Source organism: Schistocerca piceifrons, chromosome 1 (assembly GCF_021461385.2).
Source record: "Schistocerca piceifrons isolate TAMUIC-IGC-003096 chromosome 1, iqSchPice1.1, whole genome shotgun sequence".
NCBI lineage: Eukaryota > Metazoa > Arthropoda > Insecta > Orthoptera > Acrididae > Schistocerca > Schistocerca piceifrons.
The window spans coordinates 747,255,210-747,282,441 of NC_060138.1; the positions used below are offsets into that span (position 1 = coordinate 747,255,210).

Here is a 27,232-nt window from a genome sequence, read left to right on the forward strand (position 1 = left end):
TGTCAACTTGTATATTATACAGTCTGCTCAGAATAAATTGCTACGGCACGCACACAACCCCTCTGGTATTACTTGATGTACCGGTACATCGGCAACAATTTGTATCGACTTGGCAAATTCTGAAAATCTGTGTCGTTCGAGAAACCACAATTTACACTGAATTCGGGTGTGTGACGTGCACAGTTTTACAGCTCATTCTATGAAATAAAGGTGAAAGAACATATAATTATGAAATTCGATTGTACAGATCGTCTGGCTTTCCGTCAAACGAAAGCAGCGCGACAGACCTTGATCCACAAAAGTGCACTGGAGACCCACAATCCTTTTACATTCTCCTATGTATTACGTTGTCACATGCAAAACAACTACGTCTTCAAAAATGGTTCAAATGGCTCTAAGTACTATGGGACTTAACATCTGAGGTTATCAGTTCCCTAGACTTAGAACTACTTAAACCTAACTAACCTAAGCACATCACACACATCCATGCCCGAAGCAGGATTCGAACCTGCGACCGTTGCAGCAGCGCAGTTCCGGACTGAAGCGCCTAGAACCGCTTGGCCACAGCGGCCGGCTACGTTTTCATTGCGGTGGCTTGTATGGGAATTGAACACTGCGGTGTTCGAAGCAACCTTTTAGGCTGAGGACAGAATCGCCTTAAGATGAAATCAGTGAACATCATTAGTACTTTGCAACATGAAATTCTACCGTTGTCAGTCCGTAATTGGCACGAAGCCCTCATTCAGTGTCAAAGACTAGTTCCGCTAGAGTAAATAAGCAAATATTTAAACATTTTTGGGGAGGGGGTATAACATAACGATGATCTCGAAATAATGGAGATGAGACCCCAAACAAATGTGGTGGGGAAATGCTGCTAACTGACTACGTAAATAAAGAAGAATGATGACTCAATAGCAGTATGCAGTGAAGAGACCAGTAATTTCAGACCGCAGTAGATCATTTCAATGATCAATCCAGCAACCTTCTTCCACTTCTTATTTATGAATGTTTACGTTAGGAAAACAGACGTATGTACAATGTACTACAAAACAGGGATTCAAATAGGAGCCGTAATACAGACAGTGACCGTCCGGACTGTGGTCAGGTACTATTCAAAACGTTTACATAAATCTACGAGGCTACGTAGGAAATTCTTGCAAGTCTACATCTGAGGAGACGTAGGCTGTACGACGGCTCCATTTTTTGTGATCTGATACAGACTTCTCTCGATTTTCCTCACTGTTGTCGTCATCATCACTTCATCACACGAGTCGCCGAAGTGGGGTCAAAATAAAAAGAGCTGCACCTGGCGGCCGAATATACCAGATGGAGTATCCCGGCCAAAAATACCATACGATCACTTCATTTTCACTGTCAGTCCAAAACCAGTTGATATTATAGCGGTAGAGTGATGTTCTCGCTGCAAGCAGGAAGTTAACGTGTTCATCAAAATTTGCAGTAGGTTTTGCAGTAACTTACCTGTGCGAGGTGCTGGTCACGATTCTGACACTTACCTTCGTATCCATAAGCAAGCTGTCTGTTCCTTCTAGAAGTAAATGCCATATAACTGCAGTTCTCAAACTTTTCAGCCACGACATATTTGTGAAATAACTCGTCTTTCACTGAATACTGGCCCTGTCTCCATATTTGTGGTCCGACTGTCAACGCGAAACCAACACAAATGTAGTTAGATGTTACTCTAGCAACATTCACGGAAATATTTAATTTTTAGCTACTCAAGAGCTCTATTTTTATTAGGCAGATTATTGTCTTGGCCAACGACCTTGCCGCAGTGGTAACACCGGTTCCAGTCAGATCACCGAAGTTAAGCGCTGTCGGACAGGGTCAGCACTTGGATGGGTGACTATCCGGTTCGTCGAGCGCTGTTGGCAAGCGAGGTGCACTCAGCCCTTGTGAGACAAACTGAGGAGCTACTTGATTGAGAAGTAGCGGCTCCGGTTTCGTAAACTGACATACGGTCGGGAGACCGGTGTGCTGACCACATGCCCCTTCAGATCCGTATCCAGTGACGCCTGTGGGCTGAGGATGACACGGCGGCTGGTCGGTTCCGTTGGGTCTTCGTGACCTGTTCGGGCGGAGTTCAGTTTTTAGTTTTTTTTTAATTATTGTCTTAAAATATTTAACTGCTGACTTCTATTTACAAATTCTTAAACAAATATGCTTTCCGTTGCACGTCTGCCAAATTCTACGGAATGAATTTTGGGAACAGTTGCAGTACAAGACAACATACTATTTGCGACAGATTCGTACGCACCTCCAGTACGTTAATGGCAAGTAAACCTGTCAAGCTGGAGCAGTTGTGCCATTTGTGAGAGCCGTTGAAGTAATACGAAATAAACTTTATCCTTACACGATCCACAAAGCACGAATAAGCTGTGGATACTCAGTTTCACGACCTGAACTTTAGGCTGTCTCTGCCCATGACGCACACACTGTGCTCAAAGACGTGCGCGTGGACGCGTCAGTGAGATACTGGTATTGACACACAGCCACCGGAAACCGTGGTGCAGGCCTATTGTGGCTGCAAGCGGAACTGCACCGACAGACCGCAAACGCATAATTATCTATGTGTGGAACCTATTAAAATTATTTATTTACACCTTATCCGTATAAAACTATTGTAAAAATACTTTTGTAATATGAGCATCATCTAAGCAACTGGTAGTCTAGTTGGCCCATATCGCCCACTATTGGGCGTTCCAGCTTTGATGGTGGGCGGCGGACAGTATGGGTGTTAAACATTTTCAGTAGGTTTTCATAAAATACTGACAAATAGTATTTGGTAACTAATTATTATTATACGCCTTCATTTGCTGTATCTCTAGTTTATAAATATTATAAAGTTACTTCTCTGCTTTGTAAATCACCATTACTGTGGAACCGGTGGGCGGTTAGAAAATTTTACTACTAATAGAAATATGGAAATGTGCGGCAGATAAAAAAAAATTGACTACATCTGCTCTATGCGCTGTTGCTAAAATCTGCTCGTATTGCGGAATATTGAAACGAGAGAAAAGAAAGCACTATATTCGCGGCTCAAGCGGCGCATTCTATTTCATCTTACAAAACTGGGTTATCTGTTAGTCCCATCCTTCTTTCATAGCACTGGTGCTGTAGGTGCAATATCTGTTTCCTTGAAAGAGAACCGCTCATGCTGGAGTGTATCGAAAAGAATCATCCGAGTTTTAAAAAATCATAACTGTTATGTTATCTGAGATAATCTGTGCGTGAACAACGTACTGTTGGAAAGAGCAAACTATCGAGTTATACATGGTTCTCGCTAGGTAGCAGCAGTGTGCGCCCACTTCAGTTCTAGTAAAAATGGTGTGGGGAACAACAGAAAGCGTTTTGTGTTCTACGTTTTGCGCAGTGCGGGTCAGTAATAAGTGTTCTGCGTGACATTCGGACTTGATATGGTGTGGAACCTCCTACAGCACAGAGCATAAGATGATGGCATGAACAATTCCGAGAAACAGGTTCTTTGTGTAAAGGCAAATCGCCGGGCCGTCCCCGAGTGTCTGACACAGGCGTCGAAAGTGCATCTGTCATAGTTTCACAAGGAGTCCGTAGAAATCCGTTCGCCGTGCAGCTCGACAGTTCAACGTGTCCGCCTGGCTTGTCTTATGTCGACGTTTATACTTGAAACCATACAAAATTCAGCTACTAAAAGCTCTCCGTGAAGGTGAAAAACAACAACGTGTGGAGATCTGTAATTTTCGTTCTTGGCAAGTTGGAGGATGACAATTTTCCTCCACACTTAGTCTTTAGTGACGAGACAATATTCTAATTAAATGGAAAGGTGAACCGTGATAAAATGAGAAAATGGGGTACGGAATAAATAAGAACCTTCAGAGAGATTTATTGGGTACTTGGGATACGGTGTGGCTTCTTAATTGTGGGCGGAAGGCACGAAAGTTAATAACGAAGAAGCTGCTAACACCTACCATGAAGAAAAAACGTTTGGCGTGGGCCAAAATATAGAAAACTTTGACCTCCAACGACAGGCAACATGTAATTTTTAGTGATGAGTCACATTTCACTGTTCAAGGATACATAGCAAGGGTCGTCAGGCGAAGCATCCATGAGGCACTGAGAGATAAGCATTTTGAACAGACTGCAAAATACCCTTCGGAAAAAAAAAATGTTTTGGGGTTGCTTCAGTGCAAGTGGCCCTGGGTCACTAGTTCCAGCTGATGGCATGATAATTCAACCAAATATATGGAAATCCATAGGTGCAGAATTGTGCCACACCCCAGACCTTCGCAGATGGTGGAGGAACATTTCAGCATGATGCCCTTGTGTCATACCTCTAAAGCAGTCGAGACTTTGATGGAAGAAAACAACTTCAATGTGCTACAGTGGCCTGGAATTCACCAGACTTAAGTCCTATCGAGAACTTGTGGAGAAATGTGAAAAGGCGTCTAGGTACAATGGGCTGTTCATCAAAAGAATCCATGTTAGTAAATGTGGTAAAAGTGCGATTTCAAGACAACAAACTACGAAACGTTTACTCTAAAACGGTAGAATCTATGTCACAACGTGTTTAGAAGCTCATTAAAGTAAAAGAAGGCCACATTAGTTATTAATATTCAGTATTATAGTAGGTTGATGCATAAATTCGTAGCCTTTTTTTTCTTTCTTCTTTTTTTGCATGTTGGTATTCCGGTCACTGTAGGTTTGTTTATCCTTGTCATCTTTTATTTGTTGTTCGCTGTTGCTATTTGTCATTTGGGAATAAAGAGTAGAATTGTAGACGCTAGAAAATGGAGAGCCAAGAGGAGAAATCGGAACATTTCCGACATACACTTCCATTTGAGTTCAGCAGAGAGGTGACAGCAGCGGAGGCAGACAGGAATATTTTCGCCTTGTATGTTTTCGCGGTGTATGGGGATAACGCCATTGCACAGAGAACGGCAATGAAATGGTTTTCTCTTTTTAAGGAGGATCGTTTTGACTTTAGTGACTCTCGACGTTCAGGAATACCTTCGGGGTTTGAGGTGAAGATCGTTTAAATGCATTAATCCTCAATAATCCACATCAGTGTACTCGAGAACTGGCAAATGTGATGAACTGTGATCATTCCTCCATCGTGAAACTTTTTCGTGCAGTGGGGAAGGTTCAAAAATCGGGTGTATGGATACCGCATGCTCTAAATCAAAATCACAAATATCAGTGTGTTGCTATATGTGCATCTCTGACTGTTCGTAATCAATTGGCTCGTTAGCAACATCGACCATTCTTATCCTGTGTCGTTACTGGTGACGAGAAATGGCGTCTTCATGCTAACATAAGGAAAATAAAGGAATGGTTGAGCACAAACACAGCAGCAACTTCCCATACAAAGAGCTGAGCACCTCCACAAAAGATGATGGAACAGCGGCCGTGTAGTGTACTACGAATTGCTTCCCGGAGTTTTAACCATCAAGCGTTGATATTTATTGTCAACAACTGAGACGTCTTATAGACTCATTCCAAGATCAACAACCAGGAAGACTGCGTGAAGTGATGCTACTTCATGATAACGCCCGCTGACAAAAAACATTATACAGGAGTCGGGTTAGACGTCATTCTGCACGCATCTTATTCACTTGACCTTGCGCCCTTCCGCTCTTTAGCGAACAACCTTCAAGGACCTTCCTTTCCGGATGAAAATGCGCTCCGAACACGGCTGGACGAGTTCTTCGCGTCAAAACCACGTGAGTTCTACAGCCACGGTATCGAAAAGTTACCCTGGTGTTGGGACTGTGGTAAATAGTGAAGGAGAATATGTTATTGATGACTAAAGTCACTGTTACGTGTATCTGTTACGTGCATTAAACTTATGGGAAAACGCTACGAACTTACGCACCAACCCAATACATGTAACTAATAAACATGCACAGTTAAAGTTTAATCGTCTTATCCCAATTCATTTGCACCCTATTATATTTAATCGATTTTATTCTTTGACTGCCAATTTTCGTTTCTGAATGAAAGACGTTAAAGGATGATTATTTAAGTAACGTCATAGGCAGAAGTAACAATACGAAAAAAATATTTAAAAAATGTTTCCCCTCCGTTTGGTTTTCCAATGCGGGGAGGCGTAGGACATACAGGACTAGTTATACGAGTGTGTACCGCCAGGGTTTCGGAAGATCACTGCACAAAAACTGTAAGGCACGCAGAAGACGGACACACATCAGTGGACAGAGCACCTCTCGAAGTTCGTAATTCATGCATTGGATGCTAAGTACGGACACCGTTTACGACGCGGCAAACGTCAATACTTGCGTGCATTTCGTTGACACAAATTGTCCGCAAAACGCAGACTACTTTTTAGATCTGTACGTTGGGTTGCTTATCAGCAGGCGCGAACTAATTCTATGCGACAATGCAGAGCGGATGATTCGTCTACTAGTTCTGACTCGTCTGCCCCTGAGTGCAACTTCGCTACGGCACGTATTACGAATCGAAACTAGAAGAGATGCTCTGTCCACCGATATGTCATTTTTCTGTAAGTCCTGTAGTTTTCGCTCGTGGGGACCCACACCAGATAATACTGATAGGGAATATTGTAGGTATATAAAGAAGGGAGGCACGAATAATCACATTCTGACTCACGGGAGAACGTCACGGAAATCTTGAAAAATTTGAATTGGCAATTACTTGAAGATAGACGTCCTTAATACCGTGAAAGCCTAGTTACAAAATTCCAAAAACCGGTTCCAAGCAAAGATATTCTTCAGCCGCTTATATATCCTACAGTGAACACAAGATTAGATTAATTACAGTACGCAAAGAAGTATTTAGACAGTCGTTCTTCCCGTGCTCCATACGAGGTTGGGACGGATAGAAATCCTAACATGTGGTGCCATGTCAAGTATCCTCTGCCAAATATTTCACACTGGTTTGCAGAATGTGTATCTACATCAACACCTATACTCTGCAAACCTCTGTGAAGTGCGTGGCATTGTACCAGTGCGTCCACTGTACCAGTTACTAGGGTTTCCTTCCGTTCCGTTCACGTATGTTAATGAGTATTATGTACGAGGGGTGTTCAGTAAGTAATGCAAGATTTTTTTTTTTCTCGGCCAAAATCGGTTGAGAGCTGTCATTGAGTTTCTTTTGGCGGAAAACCAGAGCATCGCAGATATTCATAGGAGCTTGCAGAATGTCTACCGAGAACTGACAGTGAAAAAAAGCACAGTGAGTCGTTGGGCGAAGCGCCTGTCATCACCGCAAAAAGGTCGCGCAAAACCCGTCTGATCTCCAGCGTGTCGGTCGGCCACACACAACTGTGACTCCCGCAGTCTTGGAACGTGCGGACACTCTCATTCGAGATGATCGACGAATCACAATCAAACACCTCGCTGCGCAATTGGACGCCAGTGTTGGTAGTGCTGACACACTAGTCCACCAGTTGGGGTACTCAAAGGTGTGTGCCCACTGGATTGCTCGCCGCCTAAGAGAAGACTATTGTTGTTTTTGTGGTCTTCAGTTCAGAGATTGGTTCAATGTAACTCTCCATACTCCTCTATCCTGTGTAAGCCTGTTCCTCTCTGAATAACTACATACTTATGAATCTGCATAGTGTATTCATCTCTTGGTCTCTCTCTACGATTTTTACCCTCAACGCTTCCCTCTTATATTAAATTGGCGATCCCTTGATGCCTCAGAACGTGTTCTACGAACCAATACCTTATTCTAGTCAAACTGTGCCACAAATTCCTCTTCACCTCAATTTTATTCGATACCTCCTCATTAGTTACGTGATCTACCCATCTAATCTGCAGCATTCTTCTGTAGCACTACATTTCGAAAGCTTCTATTCTCTTCTTGTCTAAACTATTTATCGTCCATGTTTCACTCAAATACATGGCTACACTCCATAAAAACACTTTCTGAAAAGACATCCTGACACTTAAATCTACATTCGATGTAAACAAACTTCTCTTCTTCAGAAATGCTTTCCTTGCCATAGCTGGTCTACGTTCTATATTCTCTCTACTTCGACCATCAGCAGTTATTTTGCTCCCCAAATAGCAAAACTCATCTACTATTTTAAGTGTCTCATTTCTAATCTAATTCTCTCAGAATCAACTGATTCAATTCGACTACACTCCATGATCCTCGTTTTGCTTTTGTTGATGTTCATCTTATATCCTTCTATCAAGACACTGTCCATTCCGTTCAGCTGCTCTTCTAGGTTCTTAGCCGTCTCTGATAGAATTACAATGGCGCCGGCAAACCTCAAGTTTTTATTTTTTCTCCATGGATTTTAATTCCTACTCCAAATTTTTCTTTTATATCCTTTACTGCTTGCTCAATACACAGATCGATTAACATCAGAGATAGGATACAACCTTGTCTCACTCCCTTCTCAACCACTGCTTCCCTTTCGTGCCCCTCGGCTCTTATTACTGCCATCTGGTTTCCGTACAAATTGTAAATAGCCTTTCGCTTCCTGTATTTTACCCCAGCAACATTCAGAATTTGAAAGAGAGTATTCCAGTCAACACTGTCAAAAGCACCAAAAAACCATCCGCGCGAAATTGCATGCACGTACAAGGCTGATCGTGACAATTTTTTGTCAGACATCGTCACAGGTGATGGAACATAGGTTCATAACTTCAAACCGGAAACAAAACGGCAATCCATGGAATGGCGCCACACTACGTCTTCTCCGAAGAAAAAGTTCAAAGTCGCATCCTCAGTCGGAAAAGTCATGGAGATCGTGTTCTGGGTCTCTGAAGGGGTCCACTCTCATGGTGCAACTATCAACTCTGAAGTGTACTGCGTTACCCTGAGGAAACTGAAGAAACAATTTCAGCGTGTTCTTCACCACAAAAATGCAAATTAAATTCTCCTTCTCCATGACAACGCAAGACCTCACACAAATCTGCACACACGAGAGAAGCTCACAAAACATCACTGGGTTGCTCTTCCTCATTCACAATACAGCCAGGACCTCGCACCTTCTGACTTCCATCTGTTTGGCCCAATGAAGGATGCATTCCGCGGGAAGCAGCACGTGGATGATGAAAGGTTACTGATGCAGCAAGCCGTTCACTCCTATGTCGACCAATAGAGTGGTACCGTGCAGGCATACAGTTCCTCCCAGTAGCGTGGCGTAAGGCTGTTGGATAGTATAGAGATTATGTTGAAAAATAGTGTTTTATAGCCAGCAGAGTAGGGAACAATACGGAGTATTGTGATCATAAATAAAACCAACCTGCCGCGTGGGATTAGCCGAGCGGTCTAAGTGTGAAAAGTGCCAGTTGACTTCCAGTAACGAAAATGGACTGTGCGGCTGGTCCCGGCGGAGGTTCGAGTCCTCCCTCGGGCATGAGTGTGTGTGTTTGTCCTTGGGATAATTTAGGTTAAGTAGTGTGTAAGCCTAGGGACTGATGACCTTAGCAGATAGGTCCCATAAGATTTCACACACATTTGAACATTTTTTGAAAACCTACCTGCTTTCAGAAAAAAAGAGTTGCATTACTTATTTAACGCCCGTCCCTCGTAGATACTGGACGTGGGTTCACCCAGTTACGTAACGATGACGTGGTGCGCGCTGTCAAATGTGTGCAAATAGAAATAAAAGAAAGAAGAGACAATCTTTATTTTCACTCTGTATTAGTTTTTGGTCTGTAGGTTGTGGTGACAGTCTGATCTGTTGCGTTGCCCGACGTCTAGGTTAATTTAGAAAACGACAGTCTGGTTATGAGTTGTTGTAGGAATGAATGCTATCGACAGCGGATCTAAAATTGATTCCATATTTCTAGATTTCCATAACGCTTTTGACATCGATTCTCATAAGAGACTTCTTATCACACTGCGAGTCTATGGAAAATCGCCTCAGTTTCGCGACTGGATTCGTAATTTCCTGTCAGAAAGATCACAGTTCGTAGTAATCGAAGGAAAGTCGCCGAGTAAAACAGAAGTGGTACCTGGCGTTCTCCAAGTAAGTGTTATAAACCGTCTGCTGTTCCTAATTTATAAAAACTATTTAGGAGACAATCTGAGCATTCGTCTTAGAATGTTAACGAACGATCCTGTTATTTACCGACGAGCAAAGTGATTAGAATATCAAAACTAATTGCAAAATGATTTAGACGCGATATCGAAAAGTGCCAATCGACTCCCAATAAGGAAAAGTATGAAGTCATCCAGACGAATACTAAAAGGAATCCGTTAAATTACACAAATGTAAAGACCACAATTCAAATAAATACGCATGAATTACAATTACCAACAGCTTAAATGAGACTGATCATACATATAATGTTATGGGGAAGGCGAATAAAACACTGCTTTTTATTGACAGAACACAGAAAATGCAAGTCTACTATGGAGGTTGCCTACACTGCGCTTGGCCGTCTTCTGCTAGAATATTGCTGTACGGTATGGGAACCCTACCAGACAGGATTTGCAGAGGACACCGAAAACGCCCAAAGAATGGCAGTTCGTTTTGTATTACCGCGAAATATGGGAGAAACGATGGTCATAATAAAACAAGAGAAATCAGAGCTCGTAAGGAAAGATGTAAGTTTTTAATTTTCCCTCGCACTCAAGAATGAAAGAGGAATAGTATGAAGGCGGTACGATGAACACTCTGTCAGGCACTAAAGTGTGAATTACAAAGTAGTTGTGTAGATGGAGATACGAAAGCTTAGTTGTAATTGTATGCTGATCTGTTGAGTAGTTCCAGGATTGTATTAGCTTCTAAGGTGACAGTTTATTGATGAGTTTGCGTAGTCATCGAATTTGATACCATGAGAATAGATGTAATACTTGATATGTTATGTGTTTTAAGCATACTAGATTTCATTGAGTAGTTTATGTCCGCCATTTAGATGATGCCATGGTTCAAAGCAGAAGAGTGGTATCGGTAGGTTCAATAATCCCCTTGAGTGGGGTGTGAACATAGCTCTTCCGATCAGATGCAACTGTCTTAATTCGTGAAGTGGCATTCGCCATTACAGGGGCCTGATAGAACTAAAGTAGCAAAATAGAAGTATAAATACCAATTTTTCCCCTATTTTTTTAACTCAGGATTTACGCGTAGACCTATTTTAAGGTTTTACTAACACAAGCAAATAAGCGAATGGCCGGGAAAAAATCATACAAACATTTCGAATATTATAGCGTCACGAATTATTTTCAGGGTTATTATTAGCAGAAAAGTGCAAAATTGTTGAGCAGTCCGTTCCGTCACAAAGATTCTTCTTTTCTTCTTCTTCTGTAGTGGTTAATCCAAGGATTGGTTTGCAACAGATACAATGGCAGCTTGTCTCCATTCTGTGCGTCTTTCAGCTTTTCTCTTCAATTCTTTATAGGTGTTACATCCCACATATTTCTCGATTTGATCCATGTACCTCAGCCGTGGTCTTCCTCTTGGTCTTTTTCCCTCGACATATCCCTCTATGATTGTGTTTAGGAGTCCTTTATGTCTTAATAGATGGCCTGTATATTGCACTCTTCTTTTAACAATGAAATTCCAGATTCCAAAGATTCTAGGAGCAGGAAAATGTGTCTGAAGCAGTACCGTTTCCAACGTTTTTACATTCTATCATTCAGATCGCCGCTATTTGTACAGCTGCCCAGCACACGAGTCCCAATAAGGCAGACCGGAAATCAGAGAACTCGGTATAGACAGTCTACTCCCACATCAGTAACTATGAGAATACTGAATTATGCAAAAAAAAGTTTGGTAGCATATGGCGTGGCCCATACCGTCATGTAGGTAGGGCGCGGAAAAGACTAAGGCCTAACAATTGCGTCTTGGTGGATATCCAACTTCTTTCTAATAGTATGACGGTTAAAGTGATTTTCGTCGCATGAACCGCATTTCTCTGTCTTCTCACCTCACTGGAAAATTGACAATCTGCAATTCTTGAGTTTTTCAGATTGTGGTTTACAGCTGTCAATCGGACCTAAGTAACAGCATATCTGCCACTCTGTGACAAATTGTTTATACTTCCTTTGACATATCTTCGCCAACCAATGAAATTCAGTCAGTAGACGTAAGACGGTCAATCAAATAATGCTACAAATTTTCATTTCAGCAAACGTGTGCTCTGTGACTGAATCTCATTGCACCCCTCTATCTCACCCGCCAACCCGTGACCCAGTATTTCTCTCTGCTTCTTTATTGTCCGATCCTGTCTTGTAAAATGTTCAAGACAAGCCTTTAAAGAATAATATGTAGTAACTTCCGTTATATATGGTTCGAAGAAGTGGCGTACTACCCACAGCAGCGACACGCTACTATCTGTTCTTATATGGTTATGGTGTCTGTTCTTTCAGAGATGTCCGAAAGAACAGACACCATATCCATATAAGTATATAGTTCTGGCAACACCGGCCATGACCTTCTTCTTCTGTGCGGATGCACACATATTCCCCGAACTCTTACGGTACTTGGTAAGAATGTCTTGCCGGCACGGTAGCTCAGCGTGTTCGGTCAGACGGCTACTCGTCCTCTGTGATAAAAAAACTGAGTAAAGAAATCAACGATCAACTTGAACGGATGTCTTGTGACGTCCGCCCAGACCAAACGCAACGAACAATACCGAACAAAATGAAAAAAAAGATGGGTAGAGCGTCTGCCATGTAAGCAGGAGATCCCGGGTTCGAGTCCCGGTCGGGGCACACATTTTCACCTGTCCCTGTCGATATATATAGCAGCTGAAGGTATAATACAATTCTAATTTCGCTACCATCCACAAGAACCGAAACTCAAATTCTGACCCCGGAAAACAAAGACACAGACAAGATTTAAAATAGTGCTCATCTTGCTTGATAGCAACGAAAGCGAAGGTTTTACGTTGTTAAGAAGTGAAATGGAAAGGAAAGGTAGGGGGCATCAGTAATGCATTAGATTTGCTTCTCAGTTTTCACATTTGTGTCTTCATGATGTGGTTGTCTGGATGTTTTATTCTCGCTGTCCTGGGAACTGTGAATAGCTTCTGTTGCTCATGTCGTTAAGTGTAGCCACATTAGACACCGCAGTCGTCCTGTAAAACAGCACTTATGGACCAACATACACGAAAAAACTGATCAGTTCGACAGTCACAGAGCACGTGTGACCAGCACTAAGCTTTGCAAAACTTCCGTTGCGCTTCACTTACGTTCTGATAGAAACATTATTTTCTTACGAATCAGCACAGCGGGTTGAACTGATATTGGTAGGTATGAAAAATTGTATAAGAAATACCTCTCCTCGCTCACAGTTGTGAAATATGTATATATTTAGAGCAATGTTGTCCAACGGGTATGTATGATGGGAATGTGGTGTTTTCATGGTGAATAACAAAACAGATAAATCCATAACGTTCGATCTAAGGCGCTGCAGTCATGGACTGTGCGGCTGGTCCCGGCGGAGGTTCGAGTCCTCCCTCGGGCATGGGTGTGTGTCTTTGTCCTTAGGATACTTTAGGTTAAGTAGTGTGTAAGCTTAGGGACTGATGACCTTAGCAGTTAAGTCCCATAAGATTTCACACATATTTGAACATAACGTTCGAGTATCGGTCCGCCACGCAGTTTTAATCTGCCAGGAAGTTTTATATCAGCGCACACTCCGCTGCTGAGCGAAAAATTCATTCTGGAAGTAAATACAAGTTTGTATATTTGTGTTTTATTTGCATGCTATGTCCAACGTGGAAAGCGTTTGGCCTGTTGGTAGAACCATATTGCGTTAACACCCTTGGTTAACCCTTGGTGTTCCAAACGAGTGTAACCGTTTATCTGGCCCTAGTAATGTCGGTGTGTCATCATGCTGGAAGACAAATGGAAAGGAAAAGTGAAGCGTTAAAATTTTAGCCAATACCTTAATCGTATACGACATGATCAGAAGGGCTATTTGTGCTCTTTTAATGTTCTGTGACCAACCAGTGTACTGATGCTAGCATTAAGAACAGGCTTCCATTGCGCGGATTTTACGGTGGCTACCTGTCAATGGACGGCGTGGCGCTAACTGTAGCATACTGAGACGGGGCTCACACACGCGTCCGTCTACCGTGGTCTGTAACTCATCCGGGGGAATGTTGGGGCTATGCCTTCGATTATGTCATAGTTTATTCCTTACCACGCACTACACCGGATAAATCATTTTTATGCCACTGATGTTTTCGACGTCAACGAATAAATTCTACACTCCTCGGACAGCATAAAGTCGAATTGGTATTTGTCGGCAAGACGTTTGCATCATCCATTTACGCCCCCAGCGACAGTACCACTGTGCTCATCTGAAATCTTTTTTCTTTTTACCTTAGTAGTGTTTGCACTGTGATTTACGTTCCGCCTTCGCCACCGTATTGGTAGCGCATTTTTCTTCCTTTCTTCTTTTATTTCATTTGTTCTGAAGAAGGTGACATACAAATAATGTTATTTTTTGAATACATGATTGTTCTGATGCATTTTAAAATTGTTGAAAGCAACGTCAGATCCCCTAAATACATTTTCTACTCAACTTCCTTTGCAAGAGCAGCTCAGAAGTGCTGGATTTCAGAAAATTCGCAGTTACTGTGAAGGACGCAGTGAACAAAGAGCTTAGTACTCTCATAAAGTTTTTTTCCAGTTAAGTTGCCAAAAAAGAGGAATTTGTAAATCACAGAGCGCTCCAGGAGACTTTGGAAACAGCAGTAAGTGAAGCAGTGAAATAAGTATCAGAAGTTTCGAAAAGCAGTGACATGTTTCTAAGCTGAAGAGTATCTCATAACAGATACATCACTTCCCTTGGCCAATCCTGTATCGACAAGGAGAAGAAGTCAGCTCAGAAATCGGCGTCCCGCCGTGGTCGAGATGATTAAGAACGGATCACGAACTCGGACTTGTTCGGGACCAACCCAGCATTCGAATCGAGTGATTTAGATGAAACTAAATGAGCAGTGTCGGACGAGAATTTAAACCCTGTTTCTCCCCAGCACGAGTCCAAAATATTACCACTGCGTTACCTCTTTCAACGGAGTATTAGTTCAGCGGACTAATTTTATTTTTTATTTATTTTTCGAGTGTAACAACGTTTAACAGAAGACTTGAGAAATGAAAGAAGATTCGCATAAAAGCGACTGACAGTTGACCCTGAACGTATATAAATATAACGTCGTCCTTATAAACAGGCGAAGGCATACAGAACTGATCGGAAGCACTAACTAGTGTAAAATATTAAGAGGGTCCGTAAGTTCAGAGAGATTTTGTTTTGCATGTTGCTATTCTGGTTGCTATGGGTTTATTTATCGCTTGTCTTTTTTTATTTGTAGTTCACTGTTGCAGTCGAGTTTACATATTGTCATTTTGTCATTTGAAGATAGTGATTGGAGCTGTGGGCCCTTGAAAATGGAGGGTCAAGTGGAGAAATTGGAACATTTCCGACATCTTCTTCTGTTTGAGGCCGGCCGCAGTGGCCGAGCGGTTCTAGGCGCTACTGTCTGGCACCGAGCGACGCTACGGTCGCAGGTTCAATCCTGCTTCGGGCATGGATGTGTGTGCTGTCCTTAGGTTAGTTAGGTTTAAGTAGGTCTAAGTTCTAGCGGACTGATGATCTCAGAAGTTAAGTCCCATAGTGCTCAGAGCCATTTGAACCATTTTTTTCTGTTTGAGTTCAGTAGAGGGATGACCGCAGCGGAGGCAGCCAGAAACTCCGCCGTGTATGGGGATAATGCCATTGGGCAGAGCACGGGAAGAAAATGGTTTCTTTGTTTCAAGGAGGATCGTTTTGGCATTAGTGGCTCTCCATGTTCAGGAACACATTCGGGGTTTGATGAAGATCGTTTACGCGCATTAATCCACAACGATCCACGATCCACTACATGCTCTAAATCAAAATCACAAAAATCAGCGAGTGACCATGTGTGCATCTCTGCTTGCTCGTCGTCAATTGGGTCGTGAACAACGCCGGCCATTCCTATCCTGTACCGTTACTGGTGACGAGAAATGGTGTCTTCGTGCTAACATAAGGAAAAGAAAAGAATGGCTGAATACAAACACAGCAGCAACTTATCGTAGGAAGATCTGCACGCATCCACAAAAGACAATGCTATGCATCTGGTGGAACAGGACGGTGTGATGTACTACGAATTGCTTCCCCGAGTTGTAACCATCAGTGCCGACATTTATTATCAACAACTGAGACGTCTTGCAGACGCAGTCCAAGAACAACGACCAGGAATACTGCGTGAAGTGATGCTGCCCCACGGTAACTTCTGCCTGCATTCTGCTAGACTGACGAATAGCACAGTACAGATGTGTTGGGAAGTCATTCCGAATCCACCTTATTCATCTGGTCTAGAGCTCTCAGATTTTCGCCTTTTCCGCTCTCTATGGAACAACCTTCAAGGAACATCCTTCCTGGATGAAAATGCGCTCCGAACATGGCTGGAATAGTTCTTCGCCTCAAACCCACGTGATTTCTACAGCTACTGAATCGAAAAGCTACCCTAGCGTTTCAAACTGTTGTAAATAGTGAAGGAGAATATGTTATTGATGACTAAAGTCTCTGTTATGTGTATCTGTTGTGTTTATTAAACGTATGGGAAAACGCTACGAGCTTGTGCACCAACCTTATACTTAGGAGCGACCTAAAGTTAAATGGCCACATAAAACAAATCGTACAAAAATTAGAGGCCAGCTTGAAGTTCTTTGAGAGGAGGAAATGTAATTTATCCTGGAAAGAAGTGTTCTAAAAAACTTGACCTACCGATTCTTAAGTATTGTTCATTAGTCTGGGACCAATACCAAGTTCGATTAATAGGAGAGGGAGGGAGGGACGGAGGGAGGGAGAGAGAGGGAGGGAGAGAGAGAGAGAGAGAGAGAGAAAGAGAGAGAGAGAGAGGAAAGATCCAACGAAGAGCGGCGCGTTTCGTCAGGGATCATTTAGTTGGCGCGAGAGCATTAAGAGATGCTCAACAAACTACAGTGCAAACGCTACAAGAGAGGCATTATGCATCACGTAGGGATTTACTGTCGAAATTCTGACAGGGTTCCAAGAAAAGTCGAGCAACGTATTATTTCCTCTCAAACGCGTCTCGCGAAATGACCAGGATGAGAAACTCAGAACTCATACGGAGATTTATCGACACCCTTTTTCTCCACGTTCCACTCCTGAATGGAACAGGGAAGGGGGCAAAAGACAGTGAGACCAGAAGTGCCTTCCAGCACACATCGTGAGGTGGCTAGCGAGTTACAAATGTTAAGAAAGATGTAAATGTAACAGTATAATTGTGTAAACTGTTCAGGCTAAGAATATTCCTGTCGCACTAAGCAACCAGCCAATCTTTTGCGTAACCTGCCTTCTATCGATCTGAATCCGCAGTCGTTATTTTCATGCGTTAGTATGTCCCGTTCAAGCCATCATGAAGATACAAGTGGCGCTGTAGATTAATAATTTTTGACATCATTGACTACTGCTGTGGGTTGTTTCAAATCTTACAAAATGTAGAAAGCAAAATCGGTTTTCTCATCAGTTACGCTGAACAGACTTCTGAATCGTCAAAAAACTGCTGACACAATGCTCATTTGAACACCTAAGCATGTTTGCACTGCTAAACTCTACAACTCGGTGCTGTAGATCTTCGAAGTGAAAGTCGATTACGAGTGTGCGTTCACACGAGGCCAACCAGTAGAGTGAAAAGTCGAGTGTAAGGCCCCCACCCACAGAAAATTCGCTGGTGGCGGTTGTGTGAGACCCATCTCGTGCGCATTGCACAACAATTAACCTTGGCTTTTATTCAGAACATGATGAAGAGCTGCCTTCTCCCTCTGAAGCCGCTGTAGCGAGCTATAGTGGTCACAGCCCACTCGTTGTATGCAACAAGCGGCCATTTGTGAGGGGCTGGCGGCGGCGCCCACCTTCAGATGGTATCGCCTCGCCTCGCCTCTGTAGCGAATCGCGGAACTTGGATCCGGACGGGCCTCTTCGCAAACCCTCGTTTGCTTCTGCGACGAACTAGTCCTCCAGAAATGAAATTTATTCTTAAAACATCCGTAATTAGCTTCTGCACAGCGATATCCTAGGGTTTACAGCGTATATAAATTGAAGCTTCACCTGACTTGTTTGTTTTAGTAACAGCGCAGATTGGTAACAGATTATTAATTCGAGATTTTTGGAGTTCGATGCTCCGTTGCTCGTGGACTTTTTTCGTGGCACTGACTTACACCTCTGGTATTGCTTTGCAAATGTGAAGTCACTGAACTGTATGTCCCACTTAACTGACTGTAAGAGCCTCATCTCAGGTCCGAGAAATTCAGCGGTATGCCCCTTCCAGTAGGTCCACGCCTAGATATCACTGTGCTGCCAGTTGATGACTGTTTTATTACTGATAAAAGACTGTTAGTCGTAATTTTGAGGCAAATTTAGGAGTGGGCAGAAGTCGATCCTCGAGGCTCAGTGGTAGAGTGACGAACTACAGATCCGTAAGTCCCAGGTTCGATCTCTGATCAGTCATCATTTCTTTCAACTCCGGTAATGTTGGTTAAAATGAAAAAATGCCGTGTTACACCGTTGTTCGGAATCCAAATTAAACTGTAGGTCCTATGATTGGCTGGGTAGGTCAATAAAAAGGTCGGAGGAGACGACGTCATACCACCTCCTATAGGACTGTGGTGTTACAACCAACCTTCGGATTGATAACAGTTTTTATCTTTAGAAGATAATTCCGTGTTTACTGAAGCAAGTTAACACTTTTCTTCTGCAATGGTAGTCTAAATTATCATTAGTCTTCTTGGCAGATGGAATCTAGTTCAATTAAAAATAACGAAGGTTCGAGTTGGTCTCGAAGACAATGAAGTCTTTAGAGGAGCGCCAACCCAAGAAAGGATAGGGTTAGGAGATCTGCGGAGATTTTAACCACCCTCCTCCTCAGTAAGTTTTCGGTACCTTAGCCATGGTGCCACCTCGCTTTCTCCCTATATATCTGAACTGAAATTCCAATTGTTTCAGCCCACTGTTGCTAACTTTTATTTTCAGGCAATATTTGTTCTATTAACTAAATTCTTTCACGTTCATCTTCCGAATCCGAATAAAATACATTTCTGCTCGGCATCGGGCAAATGATGAGTGCCAGAGGTCCTTCACTCATATTGAAGGGAGAAAATACTCGGATTCTTGATTCAACAGTGCAATACTTCACAAGAAGAGTCTTTTAGCGCATAGGGTCATTTAACAGACTTAAAATATCCGACTCTGAGCATTAGGATTTTCATTTCATTTAATCTCTAGGTTTCCGTAGTTTTACCTATCTGCTGCGAGGTACCTATGCATACAGATTCGAGTGAACGATAGCCGGCTCCACGTCCGACTTATCTGTTTATCCGCTGGTGCGTACCAAAAGCCCCACGACACCTGCAACGTCAATACGCGCACGCTGGCGCAAGGCTGCGCCTCGACTCCCCGTCCAGATCTTCTCTTCCCCTACATGCAACAGATCGCGCAAGCATCTTTTCTCAGTCTGAGACGACAACTTCAGGGGCAGTACTTGTCTTTCGCGCGCGAATTTTACTGGCGCTGAAAGAAGCGATACAGGTGAGATGTGTAATTTCAGATCAAGCAACACGGCGCTCCCCGCCTGTGCGGAAAGCGCCCACACACACACACACACACACACATACACACATATACACATACAAAATCGCCTACTAGCGAAACTTTGCCAGCTCACCTTCGCAGGTATATCCTTGTTGTATAAGGCCCCATAGCATATCGGTGCAATGGTGACAGTAGGTGGGCTTGTGAAAAGTTTTCTTGCTGAAGCTGTGCCCGTGGCTTGCTGGGGGCTCGGCCGAGACCGACGCCATGATCCCCGACCCACTGCGGCACCGTTCACGCCAGATTTTCACCGTGAAATAACACTTCGCACACACATATTACATGTCTACGTGATTTCGGAACCGTACACGAACATTGTGATGCCGTAAGGGCGCCCTGAAACTCGGAGTTACATGCCGAAGGCGCATTTCCGGAGGCCGTCCCTTTCACAGCTGACCATCACTGGCGAGCAAGGTGCCTCCGCGCAGCCGCAAGACGCAGCCTACAGCCGGCGCGCGCAGCGCGCTCGCGATCGGGCGAGGTCGCCATTCCGCGCTTGCCTCAAATTTCGAAAACCCGGCGCCGCGAAATTACAATACAGAGCTTGTTACGAAAAGTAATTCGTCAGTTTTCTTCTTTAGCTAGCGTCTGCCTCAAATACAATCTTCGTTTTTCCGCCGTCTGTTTCAACATGAAATTAGACATGAACGCAACGGCAATTATTGAACAGTTCGCTCGGTGGCGACTCTTACAGCCTCTAGCGGACGAAGTCACAACTACATTTGACGTGAAGTCGCGCGGCTGTTATAAAGCCCAATGAACACAGTTGACAAGTGGCATACCTTCTTGCGCTTTCTACATCAGTCTTCTAGTCCTAATACTGCTATACTTCCTTTCAGTATATTTTATAATTTTTTCGCACAGTAATAGTCTGGTTTACTCCTGAAAATTAACTTCACTTTTGATAGCTGGATAGATATAACATTTATGCATTGATGGAAAAAGTTGAAGTATGCACCAATAAATGATGCTGATGATACATCTAACAAAATAATACGGATAACTAAAATAAATTGTCTTGTTGCATTTTATTCACAAAATAATATAAGTCAGTGCATTCAATACAACTTTTCATAATAAAATTAGAATGACATTCCCAAGTGGAATGTTAACAACAAATACGTTTACCGTCCTCTACAGAGACGCATTGATAAATTTATAAGGAAATAAACAGCCTTACAGACAGCAAGAGTTCGTTTAAAAAGCAAATTATAGCTGTATGTATCTCTTCAAGAGATCACACTTTGCCGTTGATGTGATCTTATGTAGAAGGAAGAAGGCAGTTATGTGTTCATAAATGCCTATTAATTGACCATATATCGAGTTCAGTCTGGAGAACTTCAAAATCTCCAAAGGTATTTTCCATGGCTCTTTTTTGTGAATATGATCAATAAAACACGTAATTGCTAACTTTTCATACAATTCTCAAGTCAGCTTGAGTGAGTAATAAATGAGAGTGAACAAAGGGGACAATTCTTTATGTGTCTTAAATTTGGATTCTTGTTAGTAATATATATTTCAAATATATCTAAATGAGAAAATGTGATACTGTAAAAATTGAGTGCCACATACAGCCCCAAAAATTTCTAGATTTTCTAGTATCTCTACAGGCTTCAAATTTAGACTGTCAAAATAGACGACAGAAAATGTGATTGATTCGCTAACTATTCAAGCCTTTAAAAATTGCTTAATCAGGTAAAACGAAATCCTGAAAACTGCAAAAGAGGAAGAGAAGTTAGTGCATAGCTGTACATTACGATCTCCTGAGCTGTTTTTCTTTGCGTCTATACTTGTAAATCGTACTCGATCACTTTTTCCTCTTCTTACAGCAAAGGAACTGTTTAAAAAGTGAGAAAGCTAGAAATTTTTAAAACAACAACAAAAAAAAGTGTCTGTCAGCTCTCCACCAGAAGTTACTGTTTTATTAGCTGTTAAGTAGATGCTCTTTTTTTATTTCAAATATTGGTTACACTGATATTTACTTTAATTCTGAACTTCAGTTGCATTTATGTTTAATTAGTGATGGTCTGCTTATGATATTGATAAAAAAAAGGTTAGTAATTCTACTCCAAATATGTTTGAAAATGATGAAAAATAATGTCTTATTTGACAGAAAGGATTCTGTTTGGGAATAGGCTGCTGCTTTTTCACTTAGGTTATTCAGTTGGTTATTCAACCACTTTTTGTAAGCCTACAGATACCTACTGCTGAATCACATGTTCTGTTCGTCCATTAAGAATCCTTTTCTCTCACTGTGAACATTATTATTTACCATATTAAGAGGCATTTGCACTTTCAGAATCCCTATATTCAGATAAGTTATTGGAGTGACTAATATGAAAGACAGAAACAGAGTCAACAAAGTGCCATCATGCTGGCAACTCCTTTCAAATAGGAGAACTGTGCTGTTGAGTTAAATGTATGCATATGACAGGCAGGTCACTGTTAGTGGTAGCAGGACAAAATAATATATTTTAAACTAGATGGCTATTTCCTAATAAGTAGTTACTATGGGCAGCATCAGAAAATCAATATATTACAATAAAAAACTGTTATTTCTTGAACAGTACTGCAGAGTAGAGTCACTTCAATTAGCTGCCATTCTGATGCATTATGAAGATTTCACAAACAGCATGATCAAATGCAAAGTGGCGGATTTCTGTTGCCTACAAAATGGAGCGCTGCATCACTTCTTCAACAGCATCAGTAAGATAATTGGCCAAGTTGGGCCCAATGACTTCACAGTATTGGATGAATTAAATATTGATGCAAATTCTTTTAATTCAAGTAATATAAAATTATGAGACATATTGGGTTTACATAATCTTGCAAATGTGGCAATGACAGACACCAGTATGAGAGATTGCACCTCCAGAATGACAGGCTTAGCCATAAATAGCAAATATAATGAAGCTAATATTAAGTTCAGTAACTCTGAATTCCACTTCTCTGATTATTAGTGCCAGCATTAGTGCATTAAAATATGCACTAGCTAGAGAGAATTGGAACAATGGCTGCCAGTTCGAAGGATCAAGTAATACAATGGATGAATTCTACTCAGTTCTGTAGAGGTATTTTGAAACTTGTTCTACAACTAAAACAAAAACTGTTTGCAATCAGTGAGAAACAAAATTTAAGTTCAAACTGCCAGCTAGATTAGTCAAGTCCAGGCAGAATATCCATTTTATTTATTTATTTTATGTTCTGTTGATCTTAAATCATAAGCACATCATGTGAGGTGTGGAATGAGTCAAACACAAAGACATTTTTAAGCAATCATGTTTTAAATTGTTGTACTTTGCTTTTAAAACATTAAAAACCACTAGATTACATGTACTGCTTTGAATATTAAAAAAAAAATGTAATATGTACATAAAGGTAGAGTTACTTTATTATTTACAAAAACAGATAACAGTGTTGCAATTTTGTATGTTATAATTTGGAAAAGAGCAAAAATACATATCCACAAGGAGTTACTTGAAGTACCATGTGCATAAGATTTATAAAGATAAGTATTAATAGTAGTTCCTCCCCCCCCCCCCCTCACAAAAAAAAAATTGCACATCCTTAAAAGAAACCATCAGATAGGAAATAAAACAGTCTATGTATAACAGTTCAATAATTTATCAAAGGTAATTAATTAGTACTTTTTAAATACAAGATCCTCTTTTTATGCGTAAAACACTTCTTATGAGCAGATGTACACATCTGAAAGGGATATTTAATGACAATTTGCCACAAACAGAGCAGCTCTAGTTGAACAGGCATCTGGCAATAAAACAGGTGGAAGTGAGAGGATTAGCAGACACCTTACCCACACTCAAAAATAGAAAGCAGTTCTAAACTCCCATGAATCCAAGACTGTGTACTAGACGGCAATAACTCGTGCATGTGCAGAAGGGCATGCTTTCAGGTTGTTATTGTTTAAGGTTTACTGTTGTTGACATCCGTGGCCAGCAGCTACTTCAAGTTTTCATATTGATGATGTTGCAAATTTTTCAATGATTACGTTTTCATAAATGCAGCTATTAAACAAAAACTTTCTGTTATACAAGCTGTTTCAGAAAGCATTCTTTGTATTCTAGAAAAAGGTTGAACCAAACAAACAACAAGCATCCTAATTCAAACATAGTGAGGAAAGTTGTCTGTATGATCATTATGACCTGCTGTATCATAATAACGTAAATCAGAAATCATTCATTTCTGAGTAAACATGCATTTAACTTTATGTGAGTGACTTTTTATTTGTATATGCAGTGCTGTACTTGAAAGAAGGTCACATTTAATATGATCAAACCTTCAGGGTCTGATCACAAAATTGATAAATAATAAACACAATGTTTTTCCTCTGTTCAGTCATCCAATGTTTACACTCCTTACACCAAGCAAGGCATCGTTTGGCATTTACTGGTGTGATGTGTGGCTTATGAGCAGCCACTCAACCATGAAATCCAAGTTTTCTCACCTCCTGCCTAACTGTCATAGTACTTGCAGTGGATTCTGATGCAGTTTGGAATTCCTGTGTGATGGTGTGGATCAAGGGCATACCCAGGATCTGAACTAGGGGCTGGGGGGGGGGGGGGGCAGGTCATACCAGTCTCAGAAAACAAGGACTCGAGACAACATACAGCACTTCTTATTAAATAAAACAGTAAACCAGTGAAAAACTGCTTTTAATAAACATTTTAAATACGAGAATGCACTTGTACAATCCGAGAAAACATGCAGCATTTCTTATTAAATAAAACAGTAAACTAGTAAAAAACTGCGAATATCTTCTGAGGGGGGGGGGGGGGGGGCAGGTGCCCCCCCCCCCCCCCCCCCGCCTGCCCCTCGCTGGGAATGCCCATGGTCTAGATAGATGTCTGCCTATTACACATTACAACCCTCTTCAACTGTCGGCAATCTCTGTCACACAACAGACAAAGTCAGCCTGTACACTTCTATGCTGTACATGTCCCTTCACGTTTCCACTTCGCTACCACATCAGAAGCAGTGGACCTAAGGATGTTTAGGAGTGTGGAAATCTTGCATACAGACACATGACACAAGTGACACCCAATCACTTGACCACGTTCGAAGTCCGTGAGTTCCATGGAGTGCTCCATTCTGCTCTCTCATGATGTTTAATGACTACTGAGGTTGCTGATATGGAGTACATGGCAGTAGGTGGCAGCACAATGCACCTAACATGAAAAACGTATGTTTTTGGGGGGTGTCCACATACTTTTGATCACATAGAGTATATTATGTATTAATCTTTGTAGATAAATGTGTTACGTATTAAACCTTTGCACACTAATGCAGTGTGATATGTACTATACCTTTGTAAACAATACGACATTTAAAAGTCATCATCTTATGACTACATTCAGAAACAAATGTAAATAAAATAAAATCAAAGAGAATGTGCTCTCACTTCCATGAGAGATTGTTCTGATGTTTGGGATTTAATTTTGAACAGTGGTACAATATTTGAAAATCAGGAATTTTATACCTCCACCTCTCCTTCCTTTGTGAACTAAATATTTGTAACAAAAAGTTATTTTTTTCTGAACTGGCTGCTTCTGACTAAAGTACTTGTGTGCATTAAATGATTGTGTGACTGTAACATTTAGGCAGTCTCTTATGGTTGGGTAGAGCTCAGTCCATCTGAAACTAATTGTTATTATTAGTCACAAATACTCTTAAGTACAGTGTCATATAAGTGTGAGAACCACTGCAAAGTTTTGAACTTTTAGTTTACATAATTTCTGTTTGTCATACTTTTCTATAACTGACACTTCATCAATGTTTTGTTGAATGACTGAGAAAAGTATTCTGCTAGACACTGAGGAGTAATACTATGCAATATCTGGTACTATATTTGTAGTTGGATTGTCAAAATCACAATTTGATTGCATTTTAGGTTGTCAGACACTGAGATATCAAGGAATTTTGTCCATGATATATAGTAGTGTAGGCAGTGGTTCGTGTATAGTGCATGTTGAAGGTCCATGCAGACTGATGTTCTACAAAACTGGATGTGCATCTAATAGATGACTACTGCTGATGCTGTGTGCAGATTCTCTGTTTTTGTTTTGCTGGAGAGTTCCTCATGTCAGATAAGGGATAGATGAAAGTGCCAGAGAAAATCTGCACCCAAGATTGGTTGACAAACATCCATAACCACAAATTGTCATGAAAATTTTTCACGGAGACCAAGGTCTACGGTGCATTTGACAGTTTCATAAAGTTTGATATGAGAGTCTTCCACAGAACATAGTTGAATGGCCAAAAGGTAGCTCTGTTGGCATGTTCTTGCTGGGAATGTTCCTGACTTCCGAGCTGGTGTCAATCATAGTATCAATTTGTTAAGAAATCCAGCACATAGAGCCTACTGCAGTCACTTAGAGTCTGTGAAAATTTGGTTTGGTCCATGTGTCTGAGGTGTGTGTGACAGCTTTGTGCACTATGATCTGGATTGCATCTTGCAGTTGGGTGGTTACATGGTGTAGAGCAGTTATACACTTTGTTGCCGAAGCGAGTGTGAAATCGAAACAGCCGAGATTGCGTCAGTGGGCCTGTCAGCAGAATGTTGCCACTACAAGGAGGCATGTTTGTTGTGGCTGGATGAAGGTCAGCATCCTCATGGTGGGGGCTCCTGGCATCATAATTGTGAATGTATGGAATCATTTGGATCACATTGACTGTTAGCAAATATGGGCAGTGTGTCACACTAGTGACATCAGTGCTATGTGAGTCTGGAAGAGCTTGGATTATGTTGGTTGTTCATGACTGCTGCCAACTGATGCCATTCTACAGAGCTATCTCTGACAACACTGCCAAGTTTCTCACTCTGTTGAATGACACAAAAGAGCATGCTCACATTATCAGTAACATCATAATATCATCTCCACCTAATAGTAGATTTGAAGCTGCCAAAGAGGCATTGCTCCACCAGTTTGCAAAAAGCACCAGAGCAACTGTCGCATCAGGTGATTTACAAGAAAACACTTGACAACAGAGCATCATCTCAGCTTTGGAAGCATCTCTTCGGGAATGTATTTGCATTGTTGTCCAGTAATGATGTGTTTCAGAATTTCAAAAAGGTTGTTGGCTAGGACTAAACTGCATTCTTTTGTTTCATTTTCATGCAAGATCATTTCCAACTGGATACTTGGTGGTAGTTTGATGAGCCATTGTGTTCAAAGCATAATGTCTGGTTGTACAGAGATGCTTCCAAAGCTGAGATGATGTTCTGTTGTCAAGTGTTTTCTTGTAAATCACCTGATGCAACAGTTGCTCTGCTGCTTTTTGCAAACTGGTGGAGCAATGCCTCCTTGGCAGCTTCAAATCTACTGTTAGGTGGAGATGATATTATGATGTTACTGATAATGTGGGCATGCTCTTCTGTGTCATTCAACAGAGTGAGAAACTTGGCAGTGTTGTCAGAGATGGCTCTGTAGAATGGTGTCAGTGGTTGCAAACCATGTTGCCAAGTTTTCTGGTTGGAATGGTATAGCTTGGGATGAGACCTTTGTCGTACATATACCTCACAAAAAATTTGTTGTTGAGTTCCTGGGTCATGTAGTCAGGGAGGTAGTGGACAACATCCCTGTGGCCACATGCAACATGGCTGATAAACCAAAAATCCCTGTGACCATGAAA

General features: G+C 41.6%; 1 protein-coding gene across 8 annotated transcripts in view; it reads right to left on the reverse strand.

Annotated features, from left to right (window-relative positions):
* The window catches only part of LOC124711801 (diacylglycerol kinase theta), a 712,647-nt gene extending 692,649 nt beyond the window's left edge, over positions 1–19,998 (reverse strand). For all 8 annotated transcript variants that reach the window (XM_047242070.1, XM_047242035.1, XM_047242063.1 and 5 more), the window contains exon 1: positions 19,656–19,998. In XM_047242070.1, the coding sequence (XP_047098026.1) occupies positions 19,656–19,791 (136 nt within the window). In that variant the 5' untranslated portion in view covers positions 19,792–19,998. The remainder of the gene's footprint in view (positions 1–19,655) is intronic.
* Positions 19,999–27,232: the final 7,234 nt, after the last annotated feature.